Source organism: Exophiala mesophila, assembly GCF_000836275.1.
Source record: "Exophiala mesophila strain CBS 40295 unplaced genomic scaffold supercont1.2, whole genome shotgun sequence".
Taxonomy (NCBI): domain Eukaryota; kingdom Fungi; phylum Ascomycota; class Eurotiomycetes; order Chaetothyriales; family Herpotrichiellaceae; genus Exophiala; species Exophiala mesophila.
Genome location: NW_015622505.1, coordinates 4,901,290 through 4,913,473, shown reverse-complemented (window position 1 = coordinate 4,913,473; position 12,184 = coordinate 4,901,290). Strand labels below are relative to the sequence as shown.

At 51.1% G+C, this 12,184-nt stretch overlaps 5 protein-coding genes across 5 annotated transcripts; 2 read left to right on the top strand and 3 right to left on the bottom strand.

Moving 5' to 3' along the window:
* Positions 1-40: 40 nt before the first annotated feature.
* On the top strand, positions 41-1,784 carry PV10_03503 (uncharacterized protein). The gene is made up of 3 exons (XM_016367958.1): positions 41-604; positions 714-1,195; positions 1,306-1,784. Exons 1-3 carry the CDS (start codon positions 368-370, stop codon positions 1,574-1,576), a joined length of 990 nt encoding a protein of 329 aa, XP_016227476.1. The 5' UTR covers positions 41-367; the 3' UTR covers positions 1,577-1,784.
* PV10_03502 (uncharacterized protein) lies at positions 1,771-2,705 on the bottom strand (the record flags this gene model as incomplete). Its single annotated transcript, XM_016367957.1, has 2 exons — positions 1,771-2,291; positions 2,519-2,705. 2 exons carry the CDS (start codon positions 2,703-2,705, stop codon positions 1,771-1,773), a joined length of 708 nt encoding a protein of 235 aa, XP_016227475.1.
* Positions 2,706-3,333: 628 nt separating this feature from the next.
* On the top strand, positions 3,334-5,020 carry PV10_03501 (homogentisate 1,2-dioxygenase; the record flags this gene model as incomplete). The annotated part of the gene is made up of 3 exons (XM_016367956.1): positions 3,334-3,407; positions 3,460-4,592; positions 4,664-5,020. 3 exons carry the CDS (start codon positions 3,334-3,336, stop codon positions 4,840-4,842), a joined length of 1,386 nt encoding a protein of 461 aa, XP_016227474.1. The 3' UTR covers positions 4,843-5,020.
* A 2,580-nt stretch (positions 5,021-7,600) lies between these two features.
* PV10_03500 (uncharacterized protein) lies at positions 7,601-9,211 on the bottom strand. The gene is made up of 2 exons (XM_016367955.1): positions 8,934-9,211; positions 7,601-8,772 (listed from the first exon to the last, which is right to left on the bottom strand). Exon 2 carries the CDS (start codon positions 8,609-8,611, stop codon positions 7,748-7,750), a length of 864 nt encoding a protein of 287 aa, XP_016227473.1. The 5' UTR covers positions 8,612-8,772; positions 8,934-9,211; the 3' UTR covers positions 7,601-7,747.
* Positions 9,212-9,327: 116 nt separating this feature from the next.
* Positions 9,328-11,121, bottom strand: PV10_03499 (uncharacterized protein). Its single transcript, XM_016367954.1, has 2 exons — positions 10,270-11,121; positions 9,328-10,214 (listed from the first exon to the last, which is right to left on the bottom strand). The coding sequence occupies exons 1-2, from the start codon at positions 10,993-10,995 to the stop codon at positions 9,900-9,902; spliced, it is 1,041 nt and encodes a 346-aa protein (XP_016227472.1). The 5' UTR covers positions 10,996-11,121; the 3' UTR covers positions 9,328-9,899.
* Positions 11,122-12,184: the final 1,063 nt, after the last annotated feature.

Sequence of the window (12,184 nt, the reverse complement as noted above, 5' to 3'; positions counted from 1 at the left end):
CCCACAGATCGGTGCGCGGTCGTCCTGTATTAATGTATCAACGAGAGCACTGTCCCCCATCATTTAGTCCGATCACAATCCCACATCCGAAAATTCTCTCCAGGATTTGTATCACATCCCACATGATTCGTCTCTGCGGAATCAACCAACCCGCATCACACCTCTTGGAGTCCCTGTTCTGGGGGATAGGATTTACTATTTATTAGATATTGCGATCCGACACGCCACGCCTATTTCATATTTACTTGTATGATTTGGATTTCTTGTTGATTCTTACCTAGTAATTTTCCTACCACGACCACATCTTCTCTCTATCTTCTCTGCTACCACCACACAGACCTAACATTTCGCCGTTCACCCGTACACCATGGACCCCTCCAAGGTCACTGTCCCAGCTTTGAAGGATTTGACAATTGATAACATCACCGAAAATGTCATTGCTATCAACTCTCAAAACCCAGATGCCCGCTTTAAATACATCCTAGAACGACTAGTGGTACATTTACATGACTTTGCACGGGAAACGCGACTGAGCACTCAAGAATGGATGGCTGGTATTCAATTCCTCACTTCGACGGGGCAGATATGCTCCGATGTGCGACAGGTATGTTTATTGTCTTGAGAGGGGAGGTGTGGATGGATATTTCTGCATATTTCATGGGCAAATCTGTTCCCAACGGGACCACCACTGACAAGAAGTTCTCTCAAACCAGGAATTCATTCTACTCTCAGATATCCTGGGTCTATCGCTCCTGGTTGACAGTATCGACCACCCAAAGCCGGCCAACAGCACCGAAGGAACGGTTCTGGGACCGTTCCACACGCACGAAGCAGAGCACATGTCACACGGCGATTTGATGTCACAAGACGCCAACGGCGAGCCACTGCTGGTGCTGTGCACGGTCAAGGACGTCGACGGCAAGCCCGTGTCTGGAGTCAAGGTCGACATCTGGGAGACGGACTCATCTGGCCATTACGATGTACAGCACGCGGACCGCACAGGACCAGACGGTCGCTGTGTCATGAAGACCGACGATGAGGGTATCTTCTGGTTCAAGGCGATTGTCCCAGTCCCATATCCAATCCCTCACGATGGACCCGTTGGAAAACTGTTGATCCATCTCCAGCGGCATCCCATGCGTCCAGCTCATATGCATTTCATGTTTGAGAAGGAAGGGTTTGACCATTTGATCACGTACGTTTTTCTCCTGTCTTGTGTGCATCCCTTTTTGCTTGGCGCTTGCTGTCATTTTCTTTTGCATTTTCAAACGCTGACTTTGATATCTGCTTTTTCACGTCCAACAGAGCTCTATATCTCAAGAATGATCCATATGAGTCCTCTGATGCTGTCTTTGGTGTCAAGAACAGCCTGATTGTCGAGCTGGGTAAGGTGGACAAGGCCACCGCTGACAAATATGGCGTGAAAGAAGGCAGCGCCCTCATGACATATGACTTTGTCCTCGTCACCGAAAAGAACAGTTTCGATCTCCGCTCCGAGAACAGTGCAAAGGCACTCGAGAAGCTTGGCCGTAGAGTCAAGATCGTCAACGGTCTTCCTGTACCGGAACTTGATTAGAGGGGAAATATGAAGGAGGGTGACGGCACCACAACTCTTGTACAGCTGTATATGCCGTGAGTAACGTTGTTATATTGCCAACCATAATGCACAAATTTGTATGGACATGACAAGATATTAACCGGTTATGAAGTTGTCTTGGTCGTGTTCAAAAACACCAACATCTCCCCCGGCGGCTTGTCGTCTCCACGTGGTCACAGCCTCTCCAAAGCTCGATGCCCAGCGTCATCTGCCATCTCCCCCCTCTGACCCTCAAACTTAATATGGCCGTACTCTCTGTAGCCAGCATTGCCCAAGCCCAGGATCACTCTCCTCTGCTCAAAATGCTTGGTGTGGTGATATCGTTCGTGTTTCTCGATCGATTCCCAGCCGACGTAGACAATGTAACAATTGTCGAATCCGTCCACCTTCTCGAGCACTTTGCCACCGACACATCCAAGACATCCGTCGACATAGCGCACAACGTGGGTCCACAGTGGCCAAGCTCCTTCGTGCCATGTCGGGGTGGTAGAGATGTAAATAGCGCTGCCTGTGACAGGGGTTGAAGGAGACAAGGCTCGAGTAAGAGCTGACGGTGTAAATGCTTGGAGCTGGGTGTGGCGGGTCAGGGGCGGGTTGGATGGCGTGCTGACTGGAGTTGTGGGTAGAGCGGCTAGGAACTCTGGATATCTTGACGAATTGACAAAGTCATAGTGTTGTGATAGATGGGCGCGGACTAATTTGGATATAGGAAAGGACGAGACGGTCAGTTGTGGGCTGGTCTAAACTACCAACAGGGGCTTAAGGCAGTTCGTGATTCATCAGGCCAAGCCAAAGATGGCACCATAACAGCATATATTGACCAGTCCACCAAAGGAGTCTCATGAGAACACAAGCTCCATCACTATAGTCCAAGTGACATGTTCTCAAGAGCTATACCAAGGAATCATGGTCTCGACTTACCAACATGCAACTGGACCTTGGACCAATCCTCAGGCGATCGACCCCAATACAACGTCTGAAAGCCGATGTGTTGTTGCAATAGATCCAAAGCCCGCGACCATGATTTTCCTGCTTCTGTAGCGGTGTCTTTAAGATCTTTGTCCGGATCGACGGTCAGATAGATAATCTGGGTGGCAGGGGTCGACATGATTGTAGGGCTGAATTCATCAAAGAAGGTGGTGTGTAGGGCAACGGGAACAGTGATGACGGAGAGTGCTTTAGATCTTACTCCTTGGCCAGGGCAGTGTCAACCAGGGCATGTCAGCATGTTCGCTTCGAAGTCAGATTTACCTCGGATGGACAGAGTTGGTTCTGTACGGAGTCAGCCATCAACAAGAAATGCAAAGCTGTCAGAAGACTCTAAGATGTAGAGGGGATTCAAGAGGGGGGGGATGTGGAGGTGGAGCAGCCACGGGAATTCAACGGCCCTCGGCCATGCATGCAAGGGTCCATGGCTCTTTCCTTCCCCCGCAGTTTCCCTGTCCCAGTTTCGCACCTTCCTCACGAAAGTTAAAACGTAATAAGACACTTGCAGGAGGCAAGAGCGTTTGTGGAGATGATCGGATGACATGGCAATCACGATCGCAGTCACTACTTGCTAAGCCATTGCTACCGCTACCGCTACCACTACATACTACATACTACCACCATCCTCAACATTTACTACTACTTATACTACAACCCAACATGTTGATCCTCGACATGACTGTGTGCAACCTCCATCCCCCTTGATTTCCCTTAGCCATTTCAATTGCTGACTCCAACCTCACTCAATCATGGCTCCACCAGTTACAGACTTCGCTGTCAAGGAGAAATACATGTATCTCGAAGGGCTTGGAAACTATCACTCGTTAGGTCTTCTTCTACCTCTTCTCAAATTTCTACCTGACTCTAGGTTTCAGCTCAGAAGCCTTTCCAGGAGCCAATCCTCTGGTCAACAATACCCCCCAGAAGCCGCCGTACGGCCTTCGAACCGAGAGAATCAGTGGCACATCATTCACTGCACCACGGCATCGCAATCTTCAAACTTGGCTGTATCGTACAGCCTCGTCGCTCGACCATGACGGTTTCACGCCATATACCTCTCAACCTAGCCCCTCGCGACCCACATTCATCTCTCCTGACTCATACATGTGGCCAGCCTTACCTGACCTTGACCCCGCCACCGATTGGCTGTCCCAAAGGCTACTCGCCGGCAACGGCGATCCCCTTAACAAGACCGGTGTCGCAATATGGGTCTTTGCCATCAATCAATCCATGCCGCCCAACACAGCCTTTTCTTCTCTCGATGGCGAACTTCTTATCATCCCCCAGTCCGGCTCACTCGATATTCAGACTGAATTAGGCAAGCTCCTGGTACGTCAGAATGAGATCTGCGTTATCCCTCGTGGTATCCGACATCGAGTATCGCTGGTTCCAGATTCACCCACCTGCCGTGGCTACATCTGCGAACTCTATCAAGGGCATTTTCAACTGCCCGACCTTGGAGCCATTGGTTCAACAGGTCTCGCCAATGTCCGCGACTTCCAGATCCCCACCGCCCACTACGATGGCCAGTTGATCGACTCAATCCCGACTCCCACTCCCCTTGATCCCAAAGACGCCGATAAGAACTACACCATTATCAGTCGCCAGGCCATGCGTCTCTGGGCCACCACTCAGTCTCATACCGCTTTCGATGTTGCCGCGTGGCATGGCACCTGTTATCCCTACAAGTTCGACCTCGGTCGGTTTTGCGTCATGGGCAATGCGTTGTTCGATGAACATGATCCCAGCCTGTACGCAGTCTTGAGTGCTCCAGCAAACCGCGACACTGGTTCCGCGGCAGTCGAATTCCTCGTCATCCCACCTCGCTGGCAGGTGGCGGAAGATACCTTTTGGCTCCCCTACTTCCATCGTAACACCATGAATGAATTTTATGGGCCCATTATCACTGCTCAGGACCGGGAACACGGATTGAATGGTGGGCAACACGATACAGCACGGCAGTTCCGCCCTTTCATGGCCGGCCTGAATGGGTCGATGGTCACACATGGTAAGTGTGTGCCGTAACTGGAGCCCCAGTCTTGAATCTCCAGCACACCTACTCACTTTTCTCTTTGCTAGGTGCCACCGAACCCGATTTCAAGCACGCTAGTGAAAGATCCCTAACTCCAGAGAAACTTATGGCCGACGGCCTTAGCGTGTTCGTTCTCGAGACGGAGTTGCCGTTGTTGCTTAGTGAATGGGCTGCCAAAGCCGCCATCATGAACGGGGGCAGAAAGAAGGCAGAAGCCAAGATTTGAGCAGGGGATTCTTTCAACTCCGGAGTGGAGGTTTCCGAGGGAGAATGAAAGACCATGATGCGATTTGATCAAGAAGGAGCGGACCATATGTCTAACATCGAGAAATTGGAAGAGAGAGATCTTGTGTCACAGTCACATGATATCTATCGATTTTCTGTGTGAATCTGGAATTTTCGTCCCCTCGACGAGAAGATTAGTTAGGATAAATTATTTATGGTCTCTATTTATTTTGGCTAATCATGATCATATTTCCTCCGCCTCCAGGGTTGGGTCCAAGGTCAATCAGTCATGGTCGATCGGACTGGGACCGAATCCGATATCAATGGTGAAGATGTGAATGGGCAGTTCCAACTTGTTGGTGCCGTTATTGAAGGGAATGCCACGACTTAGCTGGGCCGCGGGCATCCATAGCTTGCCGGCCGCATCGATCCACATGGCATCTACCCACAATAGGCGATCGTCCTGGACAAAGGTGGTGCGCGTGCCGTTGGGCGCAATCTTCTCAATCAGAAGCCGATCTGTATCGGACAGATAGATGTTGCCCTCGGCGTCGATCGCCGTGCCAGCTGTCGAAGGTGTCAGCGCAAATGGTTCCACGTGGGCGCCCAGCAATTCGTTGGTGTTGAGTGAAGAATTGTAGAACGCCTGGTCAATCCATTTGGTGGCAATCCGTGATAAGCCACCATTGCACGGCTGGAAGTAATAATATTCGCCGTCAGGTGAGACCTCGTGGTGGTCCGCATACACGTATAATGGACTTCCGTCGAATCGTACAATCGACCCTTCGGCAGAGATGGGAAAATCTCTCCGCGTTGAGATGTCGTTGTCTGAACATGAAGTTGTAAGTTAGCTCTAAACTCGAACCCAACGGACCGAACCGGAAATGCGTTGGATGCAACTTACCAAGAACTCGTACCGCAGCTCCGGAATCCAGGTCCAGAACGATGATGCCAGGGGAGCCAGCATCAGTCAGATAGGCTTTGTTGGACAAAGGGTTGAAGCGAACATCGTCCAGAAGACTGTTGACTCGAGTCGCATTACCCACAGGGTATACCCTCTGTACCTCGTTGGTTGTCAAGTTGAATTGGACCAGCTTAGGCCCGTCTGGAAGAATGACCGGCTCTCCAAATCCTGGTGAACCGACATCGACAAGCCATAACGCTCCATCAGGTCCAATTCGTTGGGCGTTGGCTCTGATCAGATGTGTCGAGGGGTCCTTGTCTGCCGAAAAGGAATTCCACTCGTCGTCCGGGATAGCTGTGGTCGAGTTGTCGTCGATGTTGTATTCTACAATCTGTGGGCCTTCGGATCCATCTACTCGTGCATACAAAAGAAAGATTCGTCCGTCAGTGCTGGTGCTCACCCCTGTCACTGGTGTCTCTAGAGTGATGGCAATGTCAACGGTGGGTGGGCCTTGAGACAACGCAAGGCTGATAAGGGCTGCGCCAGTGGCAAGTAGTGTCTTTGGAAACATAATGTCTTGTGGCAAAGGAGACTTTCGGATTGGTAGCAAATGGCCTTGTCCTCTGATGTAGTCGCCCGTCAACCGGATTTCCAGTTCATGATCATGCTACCTTGGACAATGTGGCCGTTTATATAGGCTCTCACTTGCCATACAGCATCGAGGCTGCTGGCACGTCATCAACACTAAATCTTTGTCAGGCAAATTAGTGGACTAACCTGTCGGATGTCGTATGTGGAGGTAGGTTGTGGTTGATCAACATGTAGCGAGTACAAGGTACGCCTGGCCGGTTGGCAGAACGCCTAATCCGCTATGGAATGGCCTGGAGTATTGACCGATCATGCCGCCTGATGACTAGGTATAGCCAATGTCGGTCTGGATCTGATGTTTGCATGGGAACATGGGTTTTTATTTATGCGTTAGTTAAAATCTAGAGTCTGGATGGAAAGAGGGAAACATGGCTTCATCCAATGAGAAGTATAATGCTGAGGCCTTAGCAACTATGAAAATGTTCTAAATATGCTCAGTCTAACGTCCCCTTATGCTTGGTGTCTGACTGACATTCGATCAGACTCGCTTGGGGCGGAGTGTCTTTGTCCGGTCATTGACCAATTATTGGATGCCATGCAACATTGTATGCAAGATTTGGCCCTTGTATACGAGCTTCTGAAATGTCCTGGGATGACCATGGAGCTGGCCCGTCTCGATCAAAATGTCGGCCCACTATCATTGGATATGTCGTGGTCGTAGATGCTCGTACTCATACTTCTTACCTATTATGCATAATGGTTTTCGGCTATGGGTCGCTTCCTCTGCTGACAGAGAGAGGAATTTGTCCCCGAGAACCAAGTGGTCCAACACAAGCTACCATAAGCCTCAACGGAAGGACTATCTAGCTTTTGGTCGCATTGCCATTGCCCAATACAGCTGGGAGAAGGATTCACATCTTCTTCTGAGAATAGCACCATCTCGCGAGATGCATCCGATATGGTGACATTGTAGAATTCTAGTGCCCTATCCAGCCTCAAAGTCTGGGGAGATGTGTTCAACCCCGCAACTTCTCCAGACTTGAGGTATCGCCTCGGGTCCCAATCAAGAAAGGCATTGCTGAATAACAGGCTAATAAATGTAGGTACGTCCTTAGGTTCCACGACCTGATCTCAGCAATAATGCCATGCAAGCACTTAAACCGAGAATATCATCGACTTGAACCCACCTTGCATCGAACGCTTATTGTCGGATACAAGCAGGCTCTGGCAAAGAGATATCTTTTCTTCACTGGATAATCGAGCAGTTATTAATCATTGTGGCTGGAATAGTATCAAAACCCAGGATAGCAAGCCATAACTCTTACCGTAACGCTTCAAACTGCAAAAAAAGAAAGAAAGTGAAATTGATTTCACTAGAATAGCGTGACCTGGTATAGCTCGTAGAATGCTCTACCTATTTACGAGCCACAATCTCACCATGAAGATTGACATACCAGGCACGGTCATCTGCTGCCCAACGACGAAAATCCCCTATCATGCTGCCAATGTCCTGCTGGGACGTAACAATGCCTTTGGTCAACCATCCAGCACCAACCTCGGTCTGCAATCGGTCGATATTGACGCCAGCCCACCATTGGGCCTCCGACCCAACGTGGCACGTCGTACCTGCGCCGACCAGCATCTTGGCACGATCAAAGCCTGCCTGGGATGCCCAAGTCTGCAGGTTGCGGCCAGACTGGGACCCTTGAGCCCCACTGCTTCGAATGGCCCGGTCCATTGACTCGGTGTAGGCGACCAGCCCTGGCAGAGACGGATGCCAGGTCATGTGGTCGTACTCGCGCGACGCAAACAGGCCTCCTGGCTTGAGCACCCTGAACGCTTCTTTGATCACCGCCACCGGGTCTGGGATGTGGCACAGTGTCTGGTGCGTGTAGACGACGTCGACGGACTCATCGGCAAATGGTAGCCGTGACGTGATATCACCAACCTGGAACTCAAGGGTCGCTGATGACGACGTTGTTGTTTCCCTCGCCCGGCTACGCGCCTGGGAGATGACCTCTTCCGAGGCGTCGATGCCAATCACCCGCCCCTGTGGTACCAGGGCACAGAATCCCTGCGTGATTGTCCCCGGTCCGCATCCCAAGTCGACAAGCGTGTAGCCGGGCTGCAGATGCGGAGTCAGGAACGCCGCTGAATTCTCTACCGTCCGGCTCGCGTGCGAGGCTACTACGCCCGCTGAGTGGCCTTGCGTGTATGCTGATCCGGGAGATTGTGTGGTGTCTGTTCTTGGTGTTTGTGTTGCCGATGTGTTCGCCATAATCGAACTTTAGATTCTTGTAGGTCAAGGATGCCTTTGCAGGTCTTGTTGTCAATCAACTCGCAGAAGGGGGAAGAGGCGAGCCTTGTCACGGGCCAATACTACCGACGAATGGAACCTCGAATCGTTGTTTATAGTCTTTGTTGGCCGAGCTCGTAGCCCTTTAGAGCAATGATTAGTGTTCTGTATATGCAGGCCAAGTAACGATGGGTTGATTGAATAACTCATGATCAGAGCGAGTCCTCATCTCTGATCCGTCGCCTGGAAGAGGGGTCGGTGGCGTCACATTCAACGGGAATGCACGTGACGTGCTCAGCCTTACCAGAATATTTTCATTGCCCTAAATCGAAAAAGGTCCTGTCCCGATCGGGCTTCGCACGGTGATGTCAAAGCTTGATACAACCGAATTCGGCCGTTCGAGACCAAGTGTGGTTGCTATGGCGTGTTGGTTTATGGGCGCAATCATAGGAAGAAGAGAGCACAAGCATAACAAGGCTGAGAAATGAACCCTGTAGGAATTCAGCCACCAGCGCAGTTTAAGTGCTGTACGGCAGCTGACCCTGGAAACTTTGTTTCAATGACACTTGGGACATGTTGACATGAGAACATGGACCGCTCGTGCTAAAAGGGCCTCGTCATGCTCGTGCATTCGGATAATGGACCGGATGTCAAAATCGACAGCTGTCAACCACGCCGGTGGTCCCCGAACAGGCGGGTCCCAGGTTCGTGTAGCTATCGCAAGTTGAAATTAAGCAACGCATCGGCCAAAGTTTAAATGAGACAACAAGATGCACAATGTCGGTGCGTCGCATCGCGTGCAACAATGGTGTGCAACAATGGTGTGCAACCACGGACTGAGTGAATCTGGAGAAAGGAGAAGCTGTAGCAGCAGCACCATCATCATCATTCCCACGGTATAATGCATACATTGGAATTCTTCCTAAAACACCACGAGACAGATATCTGAAATGACGTGTAGGATTGCCATCATGTTCGGTCGTCACTCCCTTTTTGAAGACGTCATGATCAGAAATCTGAGAAGCGTTGCGAAACGATCAAGTATCAAATAAAGTCGTTGATCATTCTTTTGAACGGTGCCCGTGATGTTATGTCCAAAACAAAATGCAATACATGAAATGAATTGAAGCCTCTTCCCTAAAACCCTTGTGTCCGATGCTGCATGCAAGTTGTTCCAGAGCAGATGCCCAGTTCCAACAGTATCAAAGTCCAGATGACCTTCGCTTCTCCTTGGAACCATGTCGGTCGCTCAATATGAAATTCACACCCTCTAGTGGAACATTTGACGCGCCTTGAGGGCGTTGGATCCTGAATCCTTGACCTCCTGGAGCGCACACTGTTGGCCGAACGATTGGAGCCAGGCACCGTTGTCGAACTCGGCGTAGTTCTTGATGAACTTGCCATCGTCACCAACAATGAATTGGTTGATACCAATGACGGGGTATCTGGTGGACTTGATGACCCATCTCCAGGTTATCGTGTCGCAAGTGTACCACATGTTCAATGTCTCAACCTTGACCTCGGGTTGGAGAACTCCTTGGCCGTAATCGAAGGCTGCCTTGCTAGCGAAGGTGACGGAGCCAAGCTGGAGAATGACGATTAGTAAACAGCGGACGATTCAGAATGTACTTTTCACTCACAGGGAAGCCAGCCATGAAGTTGATCGAGTCGGAAATATCGACAAAGTTGTCGTTCAAAGTGGCAGCGGAAACGTCACGCTTGTAGCCACGGCCAGCAGGGATGAAGCTGCCGTTGGCGGGGACGTAGTCGGTGTACTCTAGGAGGATCTTGAAGTTGTCGACGAGCTTGCTTGCGGCAGCCTCGTTGGCCACGTTGCACTTGGTGGCTGTAGTGGTGGTAGTGGGGGCTGCGGTGGTGGTAGTTGCTGGCTTGCCGGTCGTGGCACCAGCAGTGACGGTAATGGTCTTGGTCACGATGGATGCTGTTGGGCATGTGGCGCCGGAAGTGGGCTTGACGTAAACCGTCTTGGTGGTGGTGGTAGGAGCGATGGTGGTGGTCTTGATGATGGTGTAGCCAAAGACTGAGCAGGCACTAGTGTAGTGAGCCTCGTCACAAGCGCTGGCGTAGTTGGGGACCTGGTTGGGGCACACGGTGACGGAAACACCTCGCTTCCATCCATCCTTGCCAGCAGCGGCGGTGATGGTCACGGTCTCGGTGATGGCGGGAGGGGTCACTGTGGTGGCGAGGAAGCTCTTGCAGTGGGCGGCACGGATGGCAGCGTCTCCGAGAGCAGCTTTGCCAGTGACGGCAGCCAGGCAGGCATCCTGGACGGGTCCAGAGCCTGGTGCGGCGAGGGCGCCGCTGACCATGGCAGCCAGCGGCAGGACGACCGAAAGGTACTGCATGATGGTGTTGTATTAACTAGTTGGTTAAACGAATGGCTAAGGTCAACGACCTCAAAAAAAGACAAAGAGCTTGAAACGAATGGCTGATTGAGAAATCAATCGAAAGTTGGTGAGGATGATATCAAGCTGGCCAGAGGAAAAAGATCGACACTACCGAAGGGTAGACGAGCTTCTTTATGTCACTCTTTCGACAGGGCAGCGAAGGGGACCCACGGATGATTGGTAGCGTGGACTATGCAAGCCTACTCTTGTCGAGCGCCGGCCACTTGTCTCGAGATGGCCTCGCTCGCCCGATGGAGAAAATGGATCACCTGGCTGGTCCGAGTCGTCCAAAATCCGCTCTAGCTCGGCGACTAGAATGCTTGATTAAGATGCTCCAAAACTGCTGTATGTATATTATTCGTATTCATACGAATTGGGATGGGAAGGCTTTCATAGGCTTTTCTGCAAGACCGTGCATAGGCGAGGCACGGTGTTAATCACAGAAGGCGCCAGGGCCGGTGGATCTCTTTGTTGATCCATCACAGACTGACCGTTGCGCTCCCAGCCCGCCACGAGGAGTTGATGACAGTTCAGCTTGGCTGCCAGTGCGCGACAGCCCATCATAAGCCGATAAGCTAATCTCACAAAGTTTGTCTGTGAGAACAAGAGGACTGTCAAAGGGAGGTAGACCCACCAGAGTTGGCGGAACGATTCCTACAGGGTAGGGGTTTGGGTGTGTATTGGTCGTGAATGATTACTGTCCTCCGTCTGTGTCCTCATACAGTACAGTACCTGCGTTGGTGCCAAGTAGTCGCGTGGCAAAGATCAAACCTTGATGTAGGTGGGTTGTCTCTCAAAGATCGGAGAGTTGAAGGGTTGGCGGCGGGACAGAAAAACGGCAGATTTGACACTTCGCCTGGGACCATTCCATGGAGGAGGGTCGAATTTTGACGGATTGCTTAAAAAGAGTGCCTTTTGGACTCGGTTGTGCGCGTAAGCTGTAACTGTCTCAGCGTATCTAATCTGGTAGCACGAATCGGGGTTGGAGACTCCACTTATTCCCGTGAAACTCGACGAGACAGCGCAAAGAAGACGATGGCAACGCTGGATGGTCTCGATGTGGTCATGATCAGGGGGAGAGATGGAGTCTTGATCTTCTCACAGTTCTCAAATGGCCAATTGTTTTTCAAGCCCAGGCCTGGGGATC